This window comes from Taudactylus pleione, unplaced genomic scaffold (assembly GCF_031769625.1).
Source record: "Taudactylus pleione unplaced genomic scaffold, aTauple2 ptg000454l, whole genome shotgun sequence".
NCBI lineage: Eukaryota > Metazoa > Chordata > Amphibia > Anura > Myobatrachidae > Taudactylus > Taudactylus pleione.
In genome coordinates, this window is record NW_028284856.1 from 7,530,747 (window position 1) to 7,554,722 (window position 23,976).

Genomic DNA, 23,976 nt, shown 5'->3' on the forward strand with positions numbered 1-23,976 from the left:
ATTTATTCAAAATTCAAGGTACACTTAACCAGAATGGCTACCACAGCATTCTGCAGCGCCATGCCATCCCATCTGGTTTGCTCTTACTGGGACCATCATTTGTTTTTCAACAACACAATGACCCTAAACACACCTCCAGGCTATGTAAGGGTTACTTGACCAAGAAGGAAAGTAATGGAGTGCTGAGTCAGATGACCTGGCCTCCACAATCACCTGACCTAAACCCAATTGAGCTGGTCTGGGATGAGTTGAACCGCAGAGTGAAGGAAAAGCAGCCAACAAGTGCTCAGCACCTCTGGGAACTCCTTCAAAACTGTTGGAAAACCATTCCAGGAGACTACCTCATGAAGCTGATTGAGAGAATGCCAAGAGTGTACAAAGCTGTCATCTAAGCAAAAGGGGGCTCCTTTGAGGAATCTAAAATATAAAACATATTTTGATTTGTTTAACATTTTTTTGTTTACAACATAATACCATATGAGTTCTTTCATAGTTTTGATGTCTTCAGTATTAATCTACTATGTTGAAAATAATTTAAATAAACAAAAACCAATGATTGAGAAGGTGTGTCCAAACTTTTGACTGGTACTGTATATATAGGCGATTTTTCCTATCGTGATGCCCTGCAGCACCACAATAATAAGAAAAAAGAGAGGCGGCACTCCCAATTGAAAAACAAATCAAAACGTGTTTAAATAAGAAAATGCATGGGATATTATCTGTATCCATGCATTTTCTTATTTAAACACGTTTTGATGTGGTCAAAACGGAAATTGGTCAGAGCAAACCCCAGGGAGCTTTCCCGGTAGGCCACTGTTTGTGTTGGCTTGCTGTCTCGTCCTGAGGTAGGTCTCATAGCAGAACGAAACATCACTTATATGTATGGATTACTGTGAATAAACTTTTTCTTCTATCAAAAGTCATGGTGACTTTTTTTTTATAATATATCCTGGTCTTCATTATATTTCCACCGACCAATAGTGGTTATCAACCTGATATCTCTATCACTGTTGATAACTCAACAATCAACCCCACCCCACAAGCCACTGCGTAGGTGTCATCCTTGACTCTGAACTGTAATTTGTTCCCCACATTCAATCTGTCTCAAAATCATGTTACATACATCTAAAAAAAATATCCAAAATTTGACCACATCTTACACAAGACACTGCAAAAGCTCTAATCCATTTATTTATTTATTACCAGTTATTTATATAGCGCACACATATTCCGCAGCGCTTTACAGAGAATATTCGGCCATTCACATCCGTCCCTGCCCCAGTGGAGCTTACAATCTATATTCCCTACCACATGCGCACATACACACATACACACACTAGGGGTAATTTTGTTAGGAGCCAATTAACCTACCAGTATATTTTTGGAGTGTGGGAGGAAACCGGAGTACCCGGGGGAAACCCACGCAAGCACAGGGAGAATATACAAACTCCACACAGTTAGGGCCGTAGTGGGTATCGAACCAACGACCTCAGTGCTGTGAGGCAGTAATGCTACCATTACACCGTCTGTGCTGCCATGCACTCATTATGTATTGCAATAGTCTTCTTACTGGTCTTCCCAAAAACAGACTCTTGCCAATACAATCCACTTTGAATACAGCTGCAAGGATGATCTTCCTCAAACGTTCATCGTCTGCTGATCCGCTCTGTCAATCCCTCCATTGGTTACCGGTTTCTCTACCATATTCAATATAAAATACTTCTACTTACACATAAGGATATTAACCAAACCACACCAACATACATCTCTACACTTATCTCAAAATATCTCCCAACACGACATCTCCGCACTGCGCCTCTTAGCCACATGCATTTCTTGCTCCCATTCACGGTTACAGGGTTTTTTGTGGGCTGCACCCACTCTGTGGAAAGCCCTCCCATGCACGATAAGACTTTCCGCTAGTCTCCAAACCTTCAAGCGTTCCCTGAAAACTAACCTCTTCAGACAAGCTTATCAGATTCCAGGTCTGCCCACATAACCCTCATATCTTCCCTATCTAATTACAGCCATTATAGCTTCTTACAGTCCTCACATATTTTCCTTTGTTCACTTTAACAAACTCCTAACCCTAGGCCAACATTCCTGTGTGACTGGATCATACAGCCCAAGAACCTCTGCAATCTGGCTGGACCAATATGCAATACCAATCCTTGTGTATCAATGCATATTTCCCTATAGATTGTAGCTTGCAAACAGGGCCCTCTTACCTCCATGTCTCTCTGTCATTACCCAGTTTTGTTCTATTAATGTTTCCAATCGTAAAGTGCAGCGGAATATGTTGCGTTATATAAGAAACTGTTAATAAATAAATAGTTACTTGGCTTTCCAGGAGGTAACTATTATCTATCTCTCCTCCAAACAGGACCTAACATTCAAGAATCTGGCCCAATTCGCTAGCGTTTTGTCTTAGGTTCGTACTCGAAAATCCATGTTTCATCACAGGTAATAACTTTATCTAAAAAAATGCAAATCCACTTGAATTTGTTCCAAAATACCTGTACAAATTTGCTCTCGATTTTCTTTCTGCTCGGCAGTCGCCTTGGAACCATCTTAGAACAAAACTTTCCTAACCGTTTCTTTGTCGCTGTTTACCATTTCTGCTATCATTCGGATGCTGATTCGACAGTCAATTTGAACAATTCTCTAATTGTTTTCCACATTTTAATTTGTTTTTGATGTGCAAGGCCTTCTGAAACGTTCATAATCTTCGACATCCTCACGACTCAAACACACGTGCACGTGACATACAATCTGCCCCGTAAAAGTAACACGTTGCTCTACTTTTAAACTAAGCATTTTTACAAAGCACAGGAAAACACAACTTCTTTGAACAGCAAACTGTGTTTGCGAAAGGGGTGAAACTTGCAAAACAGTTTTGGGATAGTCCAAAGTCAAATGTTCCCCCAGTCCCTTTTAACTCATGCAGTAAGGGTTATGTTTTACAAGTATCAATTAGTATTTATTCATATATCTTAAAACATCATAAATATCACACCTTATATAATTATAACATTCAGTATCTGTGTAATATCCGGAAGTTAAGTTTATATTAACACACAATTATTTTTTGTTTGATTCCACTTATTATTTACAGACACATGGTACGGTCATGGGTACCAGGTTCGCCCCGAGCTATGCCAAACTCTACATGGGCTCCTTTGAAGAGGAGCACATTTGGTGCGGGCATGCCGGGGCGAGCCTGGTATACTATGGCCGGTATATAGATGACTTGTTTTTTATTTGGGATGGGGATCACAAGTCTGCGGACCAGTTTACCAATTATTTAAACCAGAATAATATGAATTTACGTTTCACTTCGCACGTTAGCCACTTATATACGAATTCCTTGGATGTCACCCTATCTGTGGAGAACAATAGAATTATAGCAACTTTGTTGTTTCTACTTACATTATGATAGTGGACATTACCGCCCCTGGATCAATAATACCCCTGGAGTCAGATGGGGCGGATTAGACGCAACTGCACAAGGAGCCAGGATTTTGAAAATCATGTGACAAATTAGCAGAAATGTTTTCTAGAAAGAGGATACCCTGATAGATTGATTGATGAAGCACAGGATTATGCAGATAAAGCCTGTAAATGACATGAAAATACCACTATTGGTAGGTGTGGGAGTGGTACTACTATAATTAATTAGCACAGTAATGAGGTTGTAAGAGATGGTAGAGATATAGATATGAGACAAGATACACAGATAAAAGTTAAAGACAAAGAGATGACTTCTCTCATCTTTGTTTCCCAATTTAACAACGATTCCAACAAAATTAGGTCTATAATAAATAGGAACTACAAAACCCTACAATATGACCCAATACTAGTTAAAATACTGGAGGAGAAACCTAGAATAGTTTTTAAAAAGAATCGGAATCTTAGGAGCTATTTGGCTCCTAGTATGTTCGTAAATCAACAAAAAAGTGATAAGCCGGACACCTGGCTGTCGAATAAATTTTGTGGTAATTTTAGGTGTAACCACTCTAGATGCTTAACCTGTGATTATATGATGAATAAGGCTAATAAGATCTGTGCAAATAATGGGAGTATTTTTCATATCAAACAATTTATCAATTGTGAGACTTGATTTGTAATATATGCCTTACATTGTAGTTGTTCCAAATTATAGATAGGATGCACCACTAGGACCCTTAAAGAAAGTTTTAGGGAGCATCGTACTAACATACTGAAAGGTCTTGAGACACAGTGTCTGTAGACACTTTAGAGGAATACACAATTGTGACCCTAAGGGTCTCCTAGTTCTGGGGGTTGAAACAATGCCTAAGACTTTGAGAGGTGGTAATAGGTTTTGTCGGTTGTGCAAGGCAGAGTCCGAATGGATATTTAAACTCCAGACTCTGCAACCAGATGGTCTGAACGAAGACTTAGAATTTATAGATTGATGAGTGCGGACGTGAGACATGTCTCCCCTTCCATATGTACTGTCAGGTCCACAGGGGGGGGGACATCTGTCTCACGCCCGCACCCTATTATTGATAGCTAGTGCAATTTATTTTAACATTAAATTGTTATCTATAGATGATTAATGAGATTTCTTGTTTCCTCATGCTCTTTCCATCTCCTTCTATCCCCTCTTTTTCCCCTTCTATTTTCCTCTCCCTCCCTTCCTTTTCTATCTTTCTTCCTCCTTTCAGCCCCCCCTTTTTATATCTCTTTCCCTTGTTTCTTCCCCCTCCCCACCCTTGTTTTCCTTCTCTTATTTCTTTCCTTTTATCTTAATCTATAATGTATCTATCTATATGCTTTGCCAAGTGAGGCTTTTTGTTTAATATAGAAATTTGATTTGTTCTAGTATTTACAGTACAGTATGTAGTAATGTGTATATATATTTATGTATCTCTGAATATCCATTTTTAATAATAATATTATTATTACTTTTAATGGTAATATTTGTTTATTTTAATTATTTAATTTATATTACGATCAATTTTTTAATAATTATGCTTTATTTGTTAGTAAACACACTGCTATGATTACCCTTATTTTTATGGTGGAGAGTGTAATATATATATATATATATATATATATATATATTAGGGGTGTGCACCGGCCACTTTTCGTGTTTTGTGGTTTGGTTTTGGATCTGGATCTTTCTTCGTGTTTTGGATCTGGATTGGTTTTGCCAAAACCACCCTTCGGTGTTTTGGGTTCTGGGTTTTGTGTTTTGGATCTGTATTTTTTTTTTAAAAAGCATAATAACAGCTAAAATCACAGAATGTGTTGATTTTTCTGCTCCTATGCTATTATTAACCTCAAAAACCTTAATTTCCACTCATTTCCAGTCTATTCTGAACACCTCACAATAGTGTTTTTATGTCCAAAAGGTTGCACCGAGGTAGATGGATGACTATGCTAAGCGACACGAGTGGGCGGCACAAACACGTGGCCCATCTAGGAGTGACACTGCAGTGGCAGACAGGATGGCAGTTTGAAAAACTAGGCCCCAAACAGTACATAATGCAAAGAAAAAAAAGAGGTGCAAGATGGAATTGTCCTTGGGCCCTCCCACCCACCCTTATGTTGTATAAACAGGACATGCACACTTTAACAAACCAATCATTTCAGCGCCAGGGTCTGCCACACGACTGTGGCTGAAATTATTGGTTCGTTTGGGCTCCCACAAAACAAGCTGGCAATTAATCTGGCCCTGCACAAACTGGCTCTACGGAGGCAAGATGTCGTCCTCATCCACTGATTCCTCACCCTCTTCAGTGTTGTGTACATCCTCATCATCACAGAGTATTAATTCGTCCCCGCTGGAATCCACCATCACAGGTCCCTCTGTACGTTCTGGAGGCTGGTCTCCCTGGAAAAGTTGATAATTCATTTTTATGAACATCATCTTCTCCACATTTTGTGGAAGCAACCTCCTACGCCTTTTGCTGACAAGGTTCCCGGCTGCACTAAACACTCTTTCGGAGTGCACACTGGAGGGGGGGCAACTCAGGTAAAATAGAGCCAGTTTGTACAAGGGCCTCCAAATTGCCTCTTTTTCCTGCCAGTACATGTACGGACTGTCTGACATGCCTACTTGGATGCGGTCACCGATGTAATCCTTTAACAGACAGACACATGCTTGTCGCTGCTGCTTTGAGGATGCAGGTGCGGCTACAGCCCACACAATTCACAAAGACAGGGGAAAAAAAGAAGAATTTTTTTATTGTTTGTGGAGCACACTTTGAGGGTTACATCACCCTTTAACAGACAGACGCACGCTTGTCGCTGCTGCTTTGAGGACAGTATTATATGCAGTGACAGTAGACTTGTCAGAAATTGTTGGCACGTCCTTCAGTCCGGACCAGATGTCCAAACCGGCCCTTGACTTATGACACAGGCGCACGCTTGGCGCTGCTACTGTGTTGATGCACGTGCGGCTACATCGCACACAAGTCACAAACACAAAAAAAATAGTTTTTTATTGTTTGTGGAGCACACTTTGAGGGTGTCACCACCCTTTAACAGACAGACGCACGCTTGTCGCTGCTGCTTTAAGGATGCAGGTGCGGCGACAGCCCACACATTTCACAAAGAGAAAAAAAAAGAATAATTTTTTTATTGTTTGTGGAGCGCACTTTGAGGGTTACATCACCCTTTAACAGACAGACGCACGCTTGTCGCTGCTTGAGGATGCAGGTGGAATCTAGACGGGATTTGGAACCGGGGACACACTACCTCCATCAATTGTCTAAATCCCACTGCACTAATGGCGGATACCGGACGCACGTCTAACACCAACATAGCAGTTAAGGCCTCAGTTATATGTTTTGCTTCAGGATGACTGCTGTCTTACTTCATCCTCCTCGCTAGGGACTGTTGGAGGGTCAATTGTTTAGTAAAAGTAGTGGTGTTCCTACTTCTTCTCTGGGATGATGAACAACTCCCAGCAGCAGCAACAGCACTAGGAGGAAGTGGTTCTTGATCTTTCCCTATTTTATTTTTATCGGAGAAAGTTTGGTCCTCCATTTATGTTATAGTGATATATACGTGCGGCTAAGGCGCACACAAACACAGAAAATAGTTTTTTATTTTTGCTGGAGAGTAGTGCACTTTGTGGGTTACACCACCCTTTAAGAAATGAGCCAGCCGGCTCTTTACTTATGGGACACAGGCGCACGTATGGCGCTGCTCCTTTGTTGATGCACGTGCGGCTACAGTGCACACAATTCACAAACACAGAAAATATAATTTTTTTTGTTTGGAGTGCCCTTTGGGGGTTACAGCACCCTTTAACGGACAAGCCAGCCTGCCCTTTACTAATGGGACACAGGCGCACGCTTGGCGCTGCTCCTTTGTTGATGCACGTGCAGCCACAATGCACACAATTCACAAACACAGAAAATATATTTTTTTGGGTTTGGAGTGCCCTTTGGGGGTTACAGCACCCTTTAACGGTCAAGCCAGCCGGCCCTTTACTTATGACACAGGCGCACGCTTGGCACTACTTTGTTGATGCACGTGCGGCTACTGCGCACACAATTCACAAACACAAAAAAATATATTATTTTATTTTGTTTGGAGTGCCCTTTGGGGGTTACAGCACCCTTTAGCGGTCAATCCAGCCGGCCCTTTATTTATGGGACACAGGCGCACGCTTGGCACTACTTTGTTGATGCACGTGCGGCTACTGCGCACACAATTCACAAACACAAAAAAAACAGGATTTTGGTACTTACCGATAAATCCCTTTCTCCGATTCCACAGGGGACACTGGAGTTCAAGACAGTGGGGTATAGACGGTGGTAGAGTAGAGCCTGGCACTTTAAATAATTTAGAAGTGTGACTGGCTCCTCCCCCTCTATGCCCCATCAGCCCCAGTTTAAGAACTGAGCCCGAGAGGAGACGGAGGACAATAGGAAGACCAGGTGAAGGAGAAAGTCCACAGAACGGAACAAGACCGACTGAAGGAGAACAGAGGACCACTGCAGGGAACACATGCAGTCACACAACCATATAAGGACTCAACAAAATGGCATGTACGCAGCGCTGGGCGGGCGTCCAGTGTCCCCTGTGGAATCGGAGAAAGGGATTTATCGGTAAGTACCAAAATCCTGTTTTCTCCTTCATCCACTAGGGGACACTGGAGTTCAAGACAGTGGGGACGTCCCAAAGCCAACCTCCCGGGTGGGAAGCGCGGAGAACTTGCTGACCCTTCAGCCAAACGAAACAGGAACCTCCCAGAACCGGAGGCCCAACGGAAGGCAAGAGCCGAGGATCAAGTGTCGTAGAGCATAGGAGACAATCAGAACTCCTTGCTGAACAGTCACAGAAATTCCACAACTTACAACGTAAATTGAATGGAATAAAGCGGCTAGTGAGAAAACATTTGCAGATGAGAAGCATCAGAACACTGTAAACTCATCGGAAAACAGACCAAGCCGGACCGTTGGGAGCAAAGAACCCCAACCAGAATCCATAGGAGAAGGGCAGTAACTCAAGAACAAAACTCGAGAAAACCGTACCAGATTCGGAAACTGTAAGCTGCCGCAGTTGCAGACAGCAGAATCCCAGCACTGCTCGACATAACTCATATAGATATAAGTGTAACGATACCAATCTACATATACAGAGCTGATCCTGTCCACGGACTCCTAACAAAGAGTATACACGGAGACAAAAGGTAAGACCGAACAGTCGCCCTGAAACAGTCTTGAGGTCCAACTACTACAAGGTTTTTAACCAACAAAAGGGTTAGACCATAGACGTCTAAAACGAGTGGAGATCCCACGGGAATGAGGTAGAGGCGGCTTCGAGAGGATTGAGACTACAATCCCTTCAGAGGGTCAGACAGTAGTACAACCCAATCTGGAAACAGAGGGATAAAGCAGCAACTGAAACCCTGCAGTAGAAAAGAAACCACATCAACAAACCCTAAACAACAGACCTCTTCCAACAAGATGGAAGTGCGTAGTCAGTACCAACTGCTGGCCCAAACATAGTCTAAAACAACCAGGACACCCTAGCAGTTAAAGAGCACGGATGCAACAGCCAGCCAGGGAGAGCTACCAATATAGGGAAGCATCCCATACAGCAAGGCTAGAGCACTTCAGACAACCATGAAGGTACCCGTCAGGTACCTGTCAATGTGATGAAATAGCAACAGATGCTGAACGGAAAAACCCACCAGGCCCCCTGCGTGGAACATAGTGACTGTCCACTTTAAGGGATAGATGTGCAATTCAGTCCAGAACCCCAACAGATTCTAGTAGAATAGTGTAACTAAGCGCAATGCTGGAACAATGTACCCACACACCAGGAAAGCGCTAAAAAGTAGAGCCAACTGATTAAAAGAGCGGATGGCTGCTAGGACAGCAGCTAGGGTGCGTAAGGGAGAATAACGGCTATGTAATGTCAGGTTGCCTGAAATAGGAGCCTCTTCCAAGGCATTTAGCGGAGTAAGCCCGCTTACCTGTGAGCGACCAGAAGCCCTCTGGACGCTATGTAGAATGTCACTGACCTTTTCCATCTCACAGCAACCAGCCACGTCAGGTATAGAGAGTAGCTTCAGTGGGTTAAGACCAATGCTCTACAGCACAGACTTTAGTCTGGCAATGTTGCAGTAGAAAATACTGTAGAAAACTAGCAAAATGTTAGTGGAGACAAGAAGGTTGTACAACAGGACTCTATACTGGAGCGTGTTCCATAAGGGATGTTTATCCATATAGAGATCATACATATAACCCAAACATTGGGCCTGATTCAGACCCACTCGCGAGCGGCTGTCCGCTCGCAAGTGGGTCGATGTTATGCACTGAGCATGCGCACGACGGAGGGAGCTCCGTCGTGCGCATGCGCCAGACGCGACGAGCGAAGGAAAGTCCTTCGCTCGTTGTGTCTGATCAAAGGGGGCGTGCTGTCGATGTTGATTGACAGCACGCCCCCTTTGGTGGGCGTGCCTCCCTGACGGGGGCGTTCCCACGGGAACGCCTCCCGTCAGAAGCCGGCCCACTGACATCACTAGTGATGTCAGTGGGAGTGATTTTGGCTCTGATAGAGCCAAAATCACTCCGGAGCTTGCGGTTGAAAACCTCAACCGCAGGCTCCGGCTCGCAGTTTCGATGGTCGCGATGGTCACGACCATCTCGGCTATCAAAATGCACGCTCGTATAGGCTGTGGGTGGTGACCCACAGCTATACGAGCGTCCAGGAGGACGCTCCATTTTCATGGAGGGCGGCCCTCATTCAGAGCGTGCGCTCTGCTCAGAGCGAACGGCTCTGAATGAGGGCCATAGTCTGCTAGCCTAACATCCTTACATTAACACTTATAATGGTGAAGTGTGTATTACGCCCACCAAACTAATACAATCCAGGCCTGAACCCTGCCTATATCGGCGGGTGGCCCTGGGCCTTCATGTAAATTAACTAAGTAAGCCTGGAGGAAGGTAGAGAACCTGGATGCTTTATAAACTGATAGGAAATGTACGTAGGGGCCCCTTAGACTCATTTTATTGAGATATGCGACATGACAATAATATGGAGTACCGGAATCTATGCTGAGACAGGTACTTGTACATAGGACATAGAATGCGTTAGTTATCCCAAGTAAAGAAGGGATATATCTGTCGTGACAACCCCAGTTAGGGTTAAAAAACAGGATTTCCCAATGAATAGGAAATATTCATAAACAAAGTTGCACGAGAAGGCAAACTCTTTGAAAGGAAGAGTTAATGCCAACATAGTAAGTTTACTTGTCAGACTCCTGCACCAGGAGATCAGCATGCTATATATATATATATATATATATATATATATATATATATCCTGCATTCTTGGTGTCAAATCAGTTCGCTACCAAGTGCGCCACTGGAGTGTAGATGTAAATAATAATAGGTCCCCCGAAAAGGAGCGCCATAGGTATAGCCTGACAGAAACAGAACTATAACCCTTCGAATACATATCGTTATTACATGTGTGTAGATACAAGAAGGCCCCAGGACCTGTATCAGGTCCATACTAGAAGCAATGCCTTAGGGAATTGTGACTATCCCTATGTAAGCTGCAGAACATGACTTGTCTATAGAGCCACAATTTAATATATATTGATATAGCCTACAGCTTCTGGTAATCTCAGGCAGCTTCCCATCTGTTACATTATAGGTAACCTAATGATTGTGAAAGTATAGGCATACTTAGATAGATAGACACATAACTACACACACACACATAATATATATATATATATATATATATATATATATATATATATATATATATATATATATATATACACACACACATACACATCCATCCAGATATGTACACACTTAGGAAGAGATAGTGTAAAGCGGAGTTCTTGTGCCAACTACTGCGTCAGGAGTGCTAGGTATCAGATATAAAACTGATAACAGATCCTACCCTTGCTTATGAGGATAAAAGCGATACATATATATATCCACATATGCTTACGCGTACCTACATACAAGATTAGTAAGGGACATATTTAAAAATAAAAAAAAATAATAAAAAAATAACACGAGCATAGTTAGAGCCGTGGAAGAAATTGAGCCCCAGGACAAAGTTCATTCCAGATTCTAAAGCGGGGCTTAGTATAAAATACAAATATATTATACATACATACATACATACATGTGGCTACTTCCAAGCAGGGAGACTGCTCATGTGCCGTGTGTGGCCGTTATTCTGCTACGGCGTAGGATATGTTAGCAGCACGCTGTCCCAGACTGGTTTCGATTCTGGGACCCTCCCGTTACTAGTGTACCCTCCTTATCAAGTGAGCCATTTTAGCTCCAGATGCACCAGGTTTTAGAAGTGGGAATGCAAAAAGACAACCTCAGTGCTGTGAGGCAGTAATGCCAACCACTGCCCTGGCAGTGCGTCACTAACTTATTCTAGTGTGTGCTGTCAAGGGAGCACATAAGATATAAATCTATATAGATGCACATATGCATACCTTTTAAGGGAAGCGCAGAAGGCTGGTTGGAAGGTTTTAAAACCAGCTTATAATATAGTATATGTGCTGCCACATATATGTATGTTCATTTAGGCAGGGTAACTAGTGTACCATAAGGTAGCCTTCACAGGCTATGATAAATAAATTCCCTCATGGGACTAGAACCCACTGTGTATGGCTCACCATTCCGCTGCATTAGCTGGTTGAGCTATTCAAGCTCATTCCGTGCGGAGTGCGCGCCAACCAGAGAGCAAGTCCGGAAGTCAGGCCATTAAATTAAGCTAGGTGCCCCTCCAAGGGGAAGCTTGACAGGCGAAATACCGGGCGCTGCAAAATGCCCAAACGCCGGGACCATGTCCCGTCAGCACATCGCTTTTAGTCGGAATTGTATATTTGGCGCAGAATACAATTACCGAGAGCCGCGCCACTAGCTACAGTGCAGAGCGCAACCTCGGGAAGCTCACCCTCATGTAAGGGAGAGGAGAAACACAATACTATGTCACAGCTGGAGTGCAGGACGCACCACACATAGGTCCCTTTCCTTATATAACGAAAGGAAAGCCTTACTGGGAATTGGCCGCTGAACGCTATGGTTGCACAGCGCTGTTCTTGCTTCACAAGAGTGACAGTGTGGCAGCACCGCCTGTCACAAATCCCCATTAAAATAACACCTCCGCTGCTAGACAGGAGAGGAGCAATATGCAGCTAAGGTGCTTGGCAGGGCGGGAGACCTGGACTCAGCCGGTATCAGCTGCGGCAGGCTCCGCTGAGTCGGAGGCTGTATAAGGCTTTTCCTTTTAAGAGGGAAACCCGATAGTTGTATAAATGGTTCCACCTGACTAGCACCGACTGAACAAGCTGCCCCTTCAACAGAACCACATAAGCGGAGATCCTGAATCACTCAGCATGCGCAACCGCGCGAGGATGGGGGAGGGTGCAGCAATAACTGGACATCACCAGCAGTGCATACACTGAACTAAACTGCGTTTATGCAGGTAGTTGCTACTGCTCTTGCAGGCACTTGCATTCATCACTGAGCCTCCCGCGGTGGATGCAGCCTCTTTGTGGGCCCAGACCTCTCCCTGCATATATCTTACTGGGAGATCTGCTAATAAATCTTGCGCTGTATGGATGAGGGAGGCGCCCTGCTCTCTCCGGCACAGCATGGCCGTCGGAGCTAAGCCCCGCCCCTTTACCGCCGGGAACAGAGTCCCGTCACCGACTCTAGTCGTTAGGAGCCGCAATAGAGGCCGGTAACACTGCCTTACCGAGAGCCGCGCAACTATGTCTATTGCAGGGAGAGGGGAGATCGCTCCCCATTGGCTCCCCTGTAATTGACAGCCGCGGCAAGGCACCGCGCTGCGGGATATGCAGGGATGCTGTTACCGCTCTCCTCATAGAGGGGGATGTCGGCTTGGACGCGCGACTCTATGCGCGGTAGCTCCGCCCCCTAGTTAGCTCTGGAATCTCCTATGCCGGGCATAGAACGGGGACTTCTAAAATAAGGACCCAATTGGAGCTTTAGCTTGCTGAGCTGTTTAGTTCAGCTATATGGGGGCGGAGGGGCCGCAGATCTACCTCAGTCCCCCGCTAGTCGGGGGAAGAGATTATACTTACCACTGCTGGCATCAGGTCTGCGGCTAGGCATACGGTAGCACGGACACAGCTTCTATATTAAGCTGTGGCGTGTCCCTCCCTGAGCTACTGCCAGGGTGCCTGGGACCCGGACACGCACTCTTTATTAGTGGTGGCGGGTCTCCTGATGCCTCCATGTAGCAGGCTGACAGACGCAGTTCTCTGTCAGCCTGTCCTCAATGCTTTGTGAAAGCTATAAATTAAAATAAAGTGAAAATAAGATAAAATTACTAAGTGTGGGCTGGAGCTCAGCCCTATGTGACCGGCTCTCTCGGGCACATTCTTAAAGCTGGGGCTGATGGGGCATAGAGGGGGAGGAGCCAGTCACACTTCTAAATTATTTAGTGCCAGGCTCTACTCTACCACCGTCTATACCCCACTGTCTTGAACTCCAGTGTCCTCTAGTGGATGAAGGAGAAATATATATTTTTATTTTGTTTGGCGTGCCCTTTGGGGGTTACAGCACCCTTTAACGGACAAGCCAGCCGGCCTTTTACTTATGGGACACAGGCGCATGCTTGGCGCTGTTCCTTTGTTGATGCACGTGCAGCCACAGTGCACACAATTCACAAACACAGAAAAAATATATATATTTTTTTGCACTTGGGGGGAGCACCCCTGACGGACAGAGCACCCCCTGGACAACACTACAGCACCCCTTTAGGACTGGGACACTGCACAGGATTTTGGAGTGGACACAGCCCCTATGGACAACTGACTGCACAACACACTCCAGCCAGCCCCTATGGACTTTGAAGTAGTGGACACAGCCCCTATGGACAACAGCAGCACAGCACAACACTACACTGCACTACACTACACAGCCCAGCCAGCCCTAACTCCCACCCTCCCTCTTCACTGTCCACAGCTGAGTGAGAAAATGGCGCCGACGCGGGTACCTTATATAGGATCCAAAACCTGCGAGACCCGGAAGGCGGGATGATGACATTTTGCCTCGATTTCAGATCCGAGTCAGGCGGGAAAAGTCGAGCCTGACTCGGATCGGCCTGGGGGGGGTTTCGGATTTCAGAAATCCGAACCCGCTCACCCCTAATTAATAAATAAATAAATAAATAAATATATATATATATATATATATAAAATGAGTTAATGTTTGCAAGCCACTTTGAATTCAGTCATCAATGGAATACAAATTAAGTGGAAAGATGAATGAACCCGTTTGTATATGAATTATTGTAGAATTATCTATTATATTGTGCACGTTTGGTTTCATTTATTAATTATTATAAATTAAATATAGAGATGTATTGTTTATATAATATATGAGCATATGATGTGTAGAAGAACAAGGAATAATCACTATAAATAAATCCCAAATAGTAAGCATGGAATAGGATCCTAGCAAGTGATCCAGGTGGATGCTAATCCTCAATTTATAAACACCAATTAAATAAGAGTGTGTGGTATTTAGCCCAGCAGAGTGAGACAAGGAACATCCAATTTGAAAAAGGTCACAGAAGTGACTGAAACACGTAGTTGTTCCTGTTGAATTGAATTTCATTTGTGCGGTGTCCTCCCACCTGGACGGCTTACAGCAGTCAGAAGTCCGTGACCACCGTACCTGACAAAGCAGCGGCGGCCAGCGCTCCGGCTAACAGACTGGATTGAATTGCGGCATCGCGATCTTAGCTTCTCCCGCTTGTCATCTTTAACTAGCGGAGGGTGAGTCAGGCCGGACCCGTTATCAAGTCACCTTGATTTGCTTTAGGGGGACGCCCCTCAGTAGCCGTAGAGGTTGGATACTATCTTACCTGGATATGTTTGCTCAAAAGAGCCTATACCTGGAGGTTATATATTGACTGTTTATTTTTCCATGTGCTTATGAGGAAATCCTGAAAACAAGACTTTTAATGAATTGTTACCAAGTGGTGCTTTTAGAATATACCACCTAGGCAAAAGGAATGTTTAATTGCCTAAATTGCCATTAAGTCTACAAACATGCTCTATCCTACTTATTAATGTATTGGTACCTAATTCCATTTAAATTGTTTTTTTTGTAGGTCAGATACTCATCCTAGATATTACGCAGATACTGTATGTTCTAATTATATAAGGATAACAACAAAAATCTGGCGCTGCACCTATTAGGACAGATGCGATAGATATGATTTCTCCAATAAATATTAGACGTTTAGACTGCAGCCCATTTGACAATAGGTGGTAATATATAACACCAAAAAGTAGAAAAAAAGGGAGGAAGTAAATAGGCGCTGTCTTATGTCCAATAATTTATTACCAAAAAATTATTTATAATTAAATGAATCACATATATAATATACACATGTCATATATAGTCTACAACATATACAATACACCAATTGGTCAATAAAATATCTAATATATAAGAAGACACAAAAATAAAAATGAAAACAATAAAAAACACACAGGTGGATATTCTGTTCAATTTGAACTGTCTGTTCCAAAGGTATTTTGCAATATGATACTTTTGTATCTATTTGATGATGACACTTATACATTTGTATCCTTTTGTATGTATATACACACAGAATTTCCACCACTGAATTGTTTGTACTGGAGAACAGTCTCTATCCCATTAGGAGAGACACTAAAAAGTATAGATATATATCTATATGTGGATATTAAATGTCCTTTGTAAAAATTACCATACATATATGAGACATCAAAAATAGTGTCTTATTGTATATCGGGCTCCTGTTCGAGTTAGTACAGCAATAAATGGCTCCAAAATACTTTTTGACATTTTGTTCATAAGTATCTAAAAATGTGTTAGTCCCACAGGAGTGTAGCCTATTTGGCTCAGGGATACTTAAATTGATCCTGGTATTACTTATCCACAGCGGTGTTTAAAACTGCTAATATGCAGAAGAAAATAAGTTTATCTCACCGCTGTTGTTTTTTCCTTCTCTCCCCCTTCTCCGAATATGGGGTATAGCACTCCGTCAGCGTGGAGTAGGGCAGGCGTTTCAATCCTGCTGTTGTACTTTAGTCTGCGGCACCAAATAGAGTGTCGGTCTAATGTGGATGGAGCTGAACAGAGCCGATGGCCTAGACTCACTGGTCAGATCACGGCAGCAGGAGAGACGGACGCCTTATCCCACGCTGAGTCACAAGTATTCATCCGGCTCCAATTACATTGAACTGGTGCCCTTAACTCGGTGCCTCGGACTGGAGCACAGCAGCAGGGTATTGGGATAGAGACCGGACCACGGCGGTGGGAGAGACGGACGCCCTGTCCCACGCTGAGTGAGTCTAGGCCATCCGGCTCTGTTCAGCTCCATCCACATTAGACCGACACTCCATTTGGTGCCGCAGACTAAAGTACAACAGCAGGATTGAAACGCCTGCCCTACTCCACGCTGACGGAGTGCTATACCCCATATTCGGAGAAGGGGGAGAGAAGGAAAAAACAACAGCGGTGAGATAAACTTATTTTCTTCTGCATATTAGCAGTTTTAAACACCGCTGTGGATAAGTAATACCAGGATCGATTTAAGTATCCCCGAGCCAAATAGGCTACACTCCTGTGGGACTAACACATTTTTAGATACTTATGAACAAAATGTCAAAAAGTATTTTGGAGCCGTTTATTGCTGTACTAACTCGAACAGGAGCCCGATATACAATAAGACACTATTTTTGATGTCTCATATATGTATGGTAATTTTTCTAAAGGACATTTAATATCCACATATAGATATATATCTATACTTTTTAGTGTCTCTCCTAGTGGGATAGAGACTGTTCTCCAGTACAAACAATTCAGTGGTGGAAATTCTGTGTGTATATACATACAAAAGGATACAAATGTATAACAGTGTCATCATCAAATAGATATAAAAATATCATATTGCAAAATACCTTTGGAACAGACAGTTCAAATTGAACAGAATATCCACCTGTGTGTTTTTTATTGTTTTCATTTTTATTTTTGTGTCTTCTTAAATATTAGATATTTTATTGACCAATTGGTGTATTGTATATGTTGTAGACTATATATGACATGTGTATATTATATATGTGATTCATTTAATTATAAATAATTTTTTGGTAATAAATTATTGGACATAAGACAGCGCCTATTTACTTCCTCCCTTTTTTAATTATAGAAGGTGTGATATTTATGATGTTTTAATATATATGAATAAATACTAATTGAAACTTGCACTCCAGCGCAGAATCTGTGTTCTTTGTTTACTTTTTGTGAGCTTGGCAAAACCTCTTATTATTCTGCTGCAGGTGTGCATAGAGATTATCAGCAGGTGGTTGATATCCTATTGTATATATGTTTTACAAGTACACATTGTTATTTAATAGCCACACCTTGTATCTACTTGTGCTACTCATTTAAACGTTGGCAAAGTTGGACTTGTGGCGTGGCCGGCTATAACTCACAATGGCTAGTCATCTGAGGATGGTATGCACTTCAAGACAGGTTAAGGGACATATTCATTGGAGCTTTTGTTGGGGATAAAGTATCGGGTGCGTGCCCGTGTATCCCCGTATTCAATTTGGAATCAGCGAAAACGGGACCCGGTGGAAAGGTAAGTAGCGAAAAGTCCGGTCACTTTTGGGGAAATCAGCCTGTCACCCCCCAAAAGATGCACTAACATGGGGGATCACTATGGGTACCCCCAAAAAGCCCTGCTAAAGGTATTTAGGGTTTTTAAACGGTCTCTACAGGTGCTTCAATGTGCCTTTAATAAAGTGGTGAAGAATAGCATTTAGCAACATTTAAAAAAAAAAAAATAACTAGTCCCATCAAATTTGGGGTACATGAAAATGGGTGCAAGCATATTTTTAACTCCCTAAAGTGATGCAACCAACCGCAACCTAAAAAACACCTGCTGCATACTTGGGGACCCCCCGAATCTATTTCGCTAGTTTATAAGTTTGTCCCCCAACTTTTTTTTTTTGCCCCCAAAATGAAACCACTTTTTTTGGGGTGTCCTATGGAACTTTTTTTTTTTTTAAATTGACACAGATTACATTTAGGGGACATTCCAAGGGGTGCAGGATACTTTTTTAAGTCTGAACCCCAAAACCTCAATAATGCACTTTTTTTCGCCACCTATTCTATGGTGAAAAGTTATTCCCGGTTTTTCGCTCGCACCTGCGAGCGAAAAAGTCTTTGAAATTGAATATGGGGAAGAGTGAAAATGGTGAAAATGATGTCATCTGCGATAAAGTATCGACAATAATGGGTTTTCGTAGCCTAATTGAATATGGCCCTTAGTGTTATGGTGCCCATCCACTAGCAGACATGAAAACGACTGCACGATTATGACATTGTAATCGTGCAGTCGTTTGTCAGTCTATGAGCCTGCACTGAACGAGCAGTCGTAGTGCAGGCTCATCAATCATCTGCAAACATGCTCAACCTGACGTTATTGTCAGGTTGACCAGCATGTTTGCACGATGATAGATTTCTAAACAATCAGCGGAAGCGCGCATCGCTGTCTTAGACATTTTTGCAAACGATTGAACGATTGTTAACGTTCAATCGCTCAACTTAATCGTCTAGTGGATCGGCACCTTAAAATACACTGTCCTTGAGAATGTATGTGGTTAGAGGTTACAGTTCCAACATATTGCAGTGAAAATCTAATTTACGCATTTAACTGCTATGAGACAAAAACTCCATGAAGTGGAGCAAGGCTTTAGCTCCTGAATATCCACCTAAAATAGAATCTTGACGCTTTGTATAAAAATGCCTTACAGCTTTACATTTTTAGAAACAATATCACTTATTTAAAAAAGGTAAATCAAGTAGAATACGCACCTTGTCTAGAATGTACATTTGATATACAGACAGAGGAAGAGTGACTGCTGTTCTCAGCAATATTGTTGTGCACACAATATTCGCCCACCATGGTAGCCCTGTAGCTTCTTGTACAGATATCAGAACATTCTCGGCCAAATGAACAGGAGCTGAGTCTGCCAGTTTTGCATACACGCCATGATCACCATATGGTTGCCCTATAGATGCTGCTGCGAGAGAGGCTGCAGATATAACAGTCCTGTTAGGCGGAGGCAGATGTGGTGTGAGGAAAGGACTTTTGCCGTAAACACCAGAAGATCTATGGGCATCCGGTATGACCTGCACTCGTTTTCTTAGCCCTTGGTTTTGGCTTTTGAAACTAACAGTCCCAAATAAACGTATATACTGACATCTTCTTGGGAACAGTATTTGGCATGAAAGGAATTCATTGCTTTTCGTCCAAATAATGGGGTTCTTCACATGTTGACAAAACATTGTCGCAAATCTGAACAAGAAAAATATGTAAATTAAAATCCACAATTTTCAACTTTGTTTAATAAAAAAACCATGCAATGTTAAATGGAACTGAAATTAAAGCCAATTACACTTTGTCTGCTTCAATTAGGCCTAATGTTTAATAAAGGGTCCAAAATGCATTGTTGGTCACCGAGTTCCACCTATTAACAATTGACCAATATAAAAGACATAATTTATGGTTCCTTAGGGCAAGCAGTTGCTGGTGGCTTAACATTTGTCTATAGTTCTCTGCATGCACTGAATGTTAGCAGCTTAAAAGCTTGTCACATAGCGACAACTATGGCAAATGCAGTAACAATACTCAGAATGTATGGGAGCAAATGACAATCGAACATTTGTTCATAAACACTGGAAAACAGACAAAAATGGACGCTCAGACAAATTGGTTAAATAAAACAAATTTAACCAATTTGAACAATCGTTTTTGTCTGTTTTCCAGTGTTTAAAACCATATAAATCGATTTACATTTGCTCCCATACTTTACCAGATTTTTATTCCAACCAGCCAGATTGGACAGATATCTGACAGATAATTGTATAGTGTATGCCCAGTATTAGCAATTTAGCAGTGAGATTTAGAGAACCAATTTTTTCAAAGACAAAACCAACCTTGTTTTTCTATTAAAAATATGCTGCTTTAAATATCGCGACCAAATCTCCAAAATATCTGGCCCAAAGAGTGATCTTTCGCTACCTTGAAAAAGTGCAAACTGCAATGCCAGATCATTTGATATTGGCTAATAAGATTCTAGTGTTCACTCTAGGTCCAAATCCCTGTCCGGACCTAGAGATAGGGCACTCCGGCACACGCGAGCTAAAAGGAACGTGTTTTTAAGACGCACCCCCTTTTCATCACTCTTGGGGGCATGCCCGGCATTTACAGACATGCTGGGCTGCCCGCAAGCTCTCCCTTCTCTGTGAATAGATACTATTCACCGGCGGTGATTGCGACAGTTTACCCCATCCGCGGGTCACTGCGGCCTGAGGGTGGGGACGGCACCCGCAGGCTGTTTTAGTGGGGCACCGCCAAGAAGAACAGGGCACATTATGCCTTTTGATATCGGGGTGTGCGCGGCACCCCACTAAAACAGCCTAGCAGGAACACTACAATTCTACAGTAACAAATTTTTCACACAGACTGTATACTGATGAACAGATATGCTAGGACTAGTGATGTTACAGGAAGATAATTCTTTTGCATTTTAGCAAAATGTCTGCTACAACAGATCCATATAATGCAGGAAAGTTAAGATTATTTACAAACATTGCTCGGAGCTGCAAATCTACACTAATACCATAGCACTCAATAAGCAAGTATAACAGTTAGTAATACACAGTGCAAGCCTATTGGTATGCTCGAGTGCTAGTAAGAGAGTCCAATTTGGCCATTTATGCAGGGTATTTAGTTGTGCCTTAATTCCCCCTCCCAAATAAAATCTATGGAGGGAATTCAATTCTGCAGGACCGGAAGGCCACATATCAGCCAGTTATGGTAGTGCCAAGATGGAAAGCTATCCCTCACACATCTATGGGGTGTGAAGGAAAACGCCGGTAGGATACAATGTTCCATTCCGAAACGGCACATTGCCTTGAGGACGGGAATTGAATCCCCCCATATACTACAGTTTGAAACTCATGATTGTATGTGTGTTGTCTGGGAGAAGAAAAGAAGAAAAAGCATTTCTGTATACCTCTGACCAGTCCCCAATTAGCCATTATGAGCATTATTGTCATCACGCCATTTCAGAATTATTTACTTTTTTTAGCTGAAAGTAGAGTTAATGGTGCAGCCTAGAACTTTGGGCATCCATCAGTGGATGCGAAACTCCCCAAGTATACCCTAGTCCCATTTTTGTGGCACCACCGTTTCTCTAAAGTTATCCTGATTACCTCTGAGACAATGCTAGGAGTTATGCTTTTCTTTTAGTCCACCTCACTAATCTTTGCTTGATTGTAACCTGTGATTGGTCTTCACCCATTACTGGTTTATGGATGGGGCGCAGAAGAACGTAGGCAAGGAGCAGGAGGAAAAAGGGCAAGGAGAAAGTAAGGGACATTGGCCAGCTGTATTTAGGTCTGAGAAGTGATAAAGTGGAGAGTGATAAACAACCAGCCACTCTTCTCCTAACTGTCATGTTACAGGCTGTGTTTGAAAAATGACAGTTGGGAGCTGATTGGTTGTTTATCACTCTCCAATTTATCACTTTCCGGAACTTAATACATCTGCCCCAATGATCCAGCAGCATGTAGTGAAAATGTCGAAAGTGAGGTCAACCGGGAACATGTTGACATTGTCTGAATGTCGCTATTAGGGTTAGGCTGTAGGGGGGGGGGGGGGGGGGGGGGAGAATTTGAAATAGCTGAACGCTCGGAGTTCTGACCTGGAAATCACAGTCACATGATCCAGAAGATGTTGCTGGAGCCGTTAGGAACAGGTAAGTCATTGCTGGGCCACCAGGGACAATATGTCCACATTCTAACATGTTTTAAAATGTCATTACGAATGTCGACATGTCATACCCAACCCGGTTCAGCAGGTGGTAGTGCAGCGGTCATGTAGTAGATAGAACTAGCTACACTCTATTATTTAAATTCAGGGCTTTCATTAAAATTGCTTTACTTTTTTGTTAGGAGTGCAGGGATTGGCTACAGGCCGCCCTGATCACATCAAAGTAGCTTACACAGGAGTACAGCAACTGATGCTGCTCTAGGATGCCTCAGTCTTGACAGATTTTGCCATAGGCTTTTCTTCTACTAACACAGAATCTGATGTCTGCCCCAATATGTTCCTCCATGTGACACATGTATTACTGCCACACAACTCCATGGCAATGCGGCATGAGTGACTGCAACATATACAGTAGGAAGCCTCACTTCAATAAGCAGCGTCTCTGCAACAGATCTCACATCACCACCGATTCCTTCCTCTAGCGTGTAATGGCGACTGCTGCTTATTATATCGCAGAGCAGGTGACATCCATGTAAGGAACGAAACCAAAAGCACAGACTCACAAGCAGGAACCAGCCCCATTCACAGGCATCAGTTCAGTTCTTTTAGGTTTTAATTAATTGCCGGTAGGTGCCGCTGAAGGGTCAAAAAAAAGTACACTGTTGACCTTGCTGGCAGATCGTTATGAGACCGGCATGCTCTATCTTCACTTTTCCCAACTCTATGATCTCGGGAGGTTCCCAGAGAGGACGGGAAGCTGTGTGCTTTCTCGCAATGATCACGGCCCGAGTGCATTTTAATGTGACACCAGTGCTACTTCCTGTTAGCGGATCTCTGTCTCTCTCTAGTCCGGATCATTAACTGATGACGTTAGGGTATATCTACGGAAGGGGATATATCCATTACCCGGCTGAGTGATATCACTAGTTACACATAAGCTGAGAGGCTGCTTTCTAATCACTCAGACCCTCCAACATGACCCCATCCACCAGGTACAAAATGCTCTCTTTCACGTAAAGTATGATTGCAGCCACGTGTGTTGAAACACCATTCACATCAATCAGTTCAACACAGATGACTGCAATCATACATTAAGAGGAGGGTTGGTCTGTCGGTCAGTACCCTAACCCTCCTTCCCCCTCCCAGTGCCTAACGCTAACCCACCCCCTAACCCCGCTACTTCCCTTCTGGTGCAGGGATTCTGACAGGTGTAGGGATCCCGGCGCAGGCATTCTGAGCGTCGGAATCCCCGTGGTTGGGACTATGACCGCATCCCTTAAAAGCGAAGTCCAGGAGCAGAGCATTCTGTACCTGGTGAAAGGGGTCATGTTGGAGGGGATGCAATCGGACTTACATCAGCCGGACGTGAACCCCTTAATGTTAGGGACTCTGGTATAGAGGAGCCTTGACGTCGGCCCAGCACTTATTCATATATTTGCAAATGTATGTAACTAATACCTCTGAATTTCTATTATTATGTAGGATTCAAGTATTCTTGATTTAGCTGCAGTGTGCTGGAGGGCAAATTCCTTTTTTCTGTAGTTCAGTGTAAACCCCGCCCTTTACAAGCACCTGTAGCATATCATTAAGCTGATTGAGCAACTACCATATTTTTTGCTTGCAGTTTGGAGG

The 23,976-nt window shown here is 43.1% G+C and overlaps 1 protein-coding gene across 1 annotated transcript in view; it reads right to left on the reverse strand.

Moving 5' to 3' along the window:
- Nucleotides 1-23,101, reverse strand: part of COX18 (cytochrome c oxidase assembly factor COX18) — a 39,968-nt gene extending 16,867 nt beyond the window's left edge. The window contains exons 1-2 of the mRNA XM_088448244.1: nucleotides 22,770-23,101; nucleotides 19,380-19,863 (exon numbers count right to left, since the gene is read on the reverse strand). Coding sequence (XP_088304370.1) covers nucleotides 19,380-19,853 — 474 coding nt within the window. The 5' untranslated portion in view covers nucleotides 19,854-19,863; nucleotides 22,770-23,101. The remainder of the gene's footprint in view (nucleotides 1-19,379; nucleotides 19,864-22,769) is intronic.
- Nucleotides 23,102-23,976: the final 875 nt, after the last annotated feature.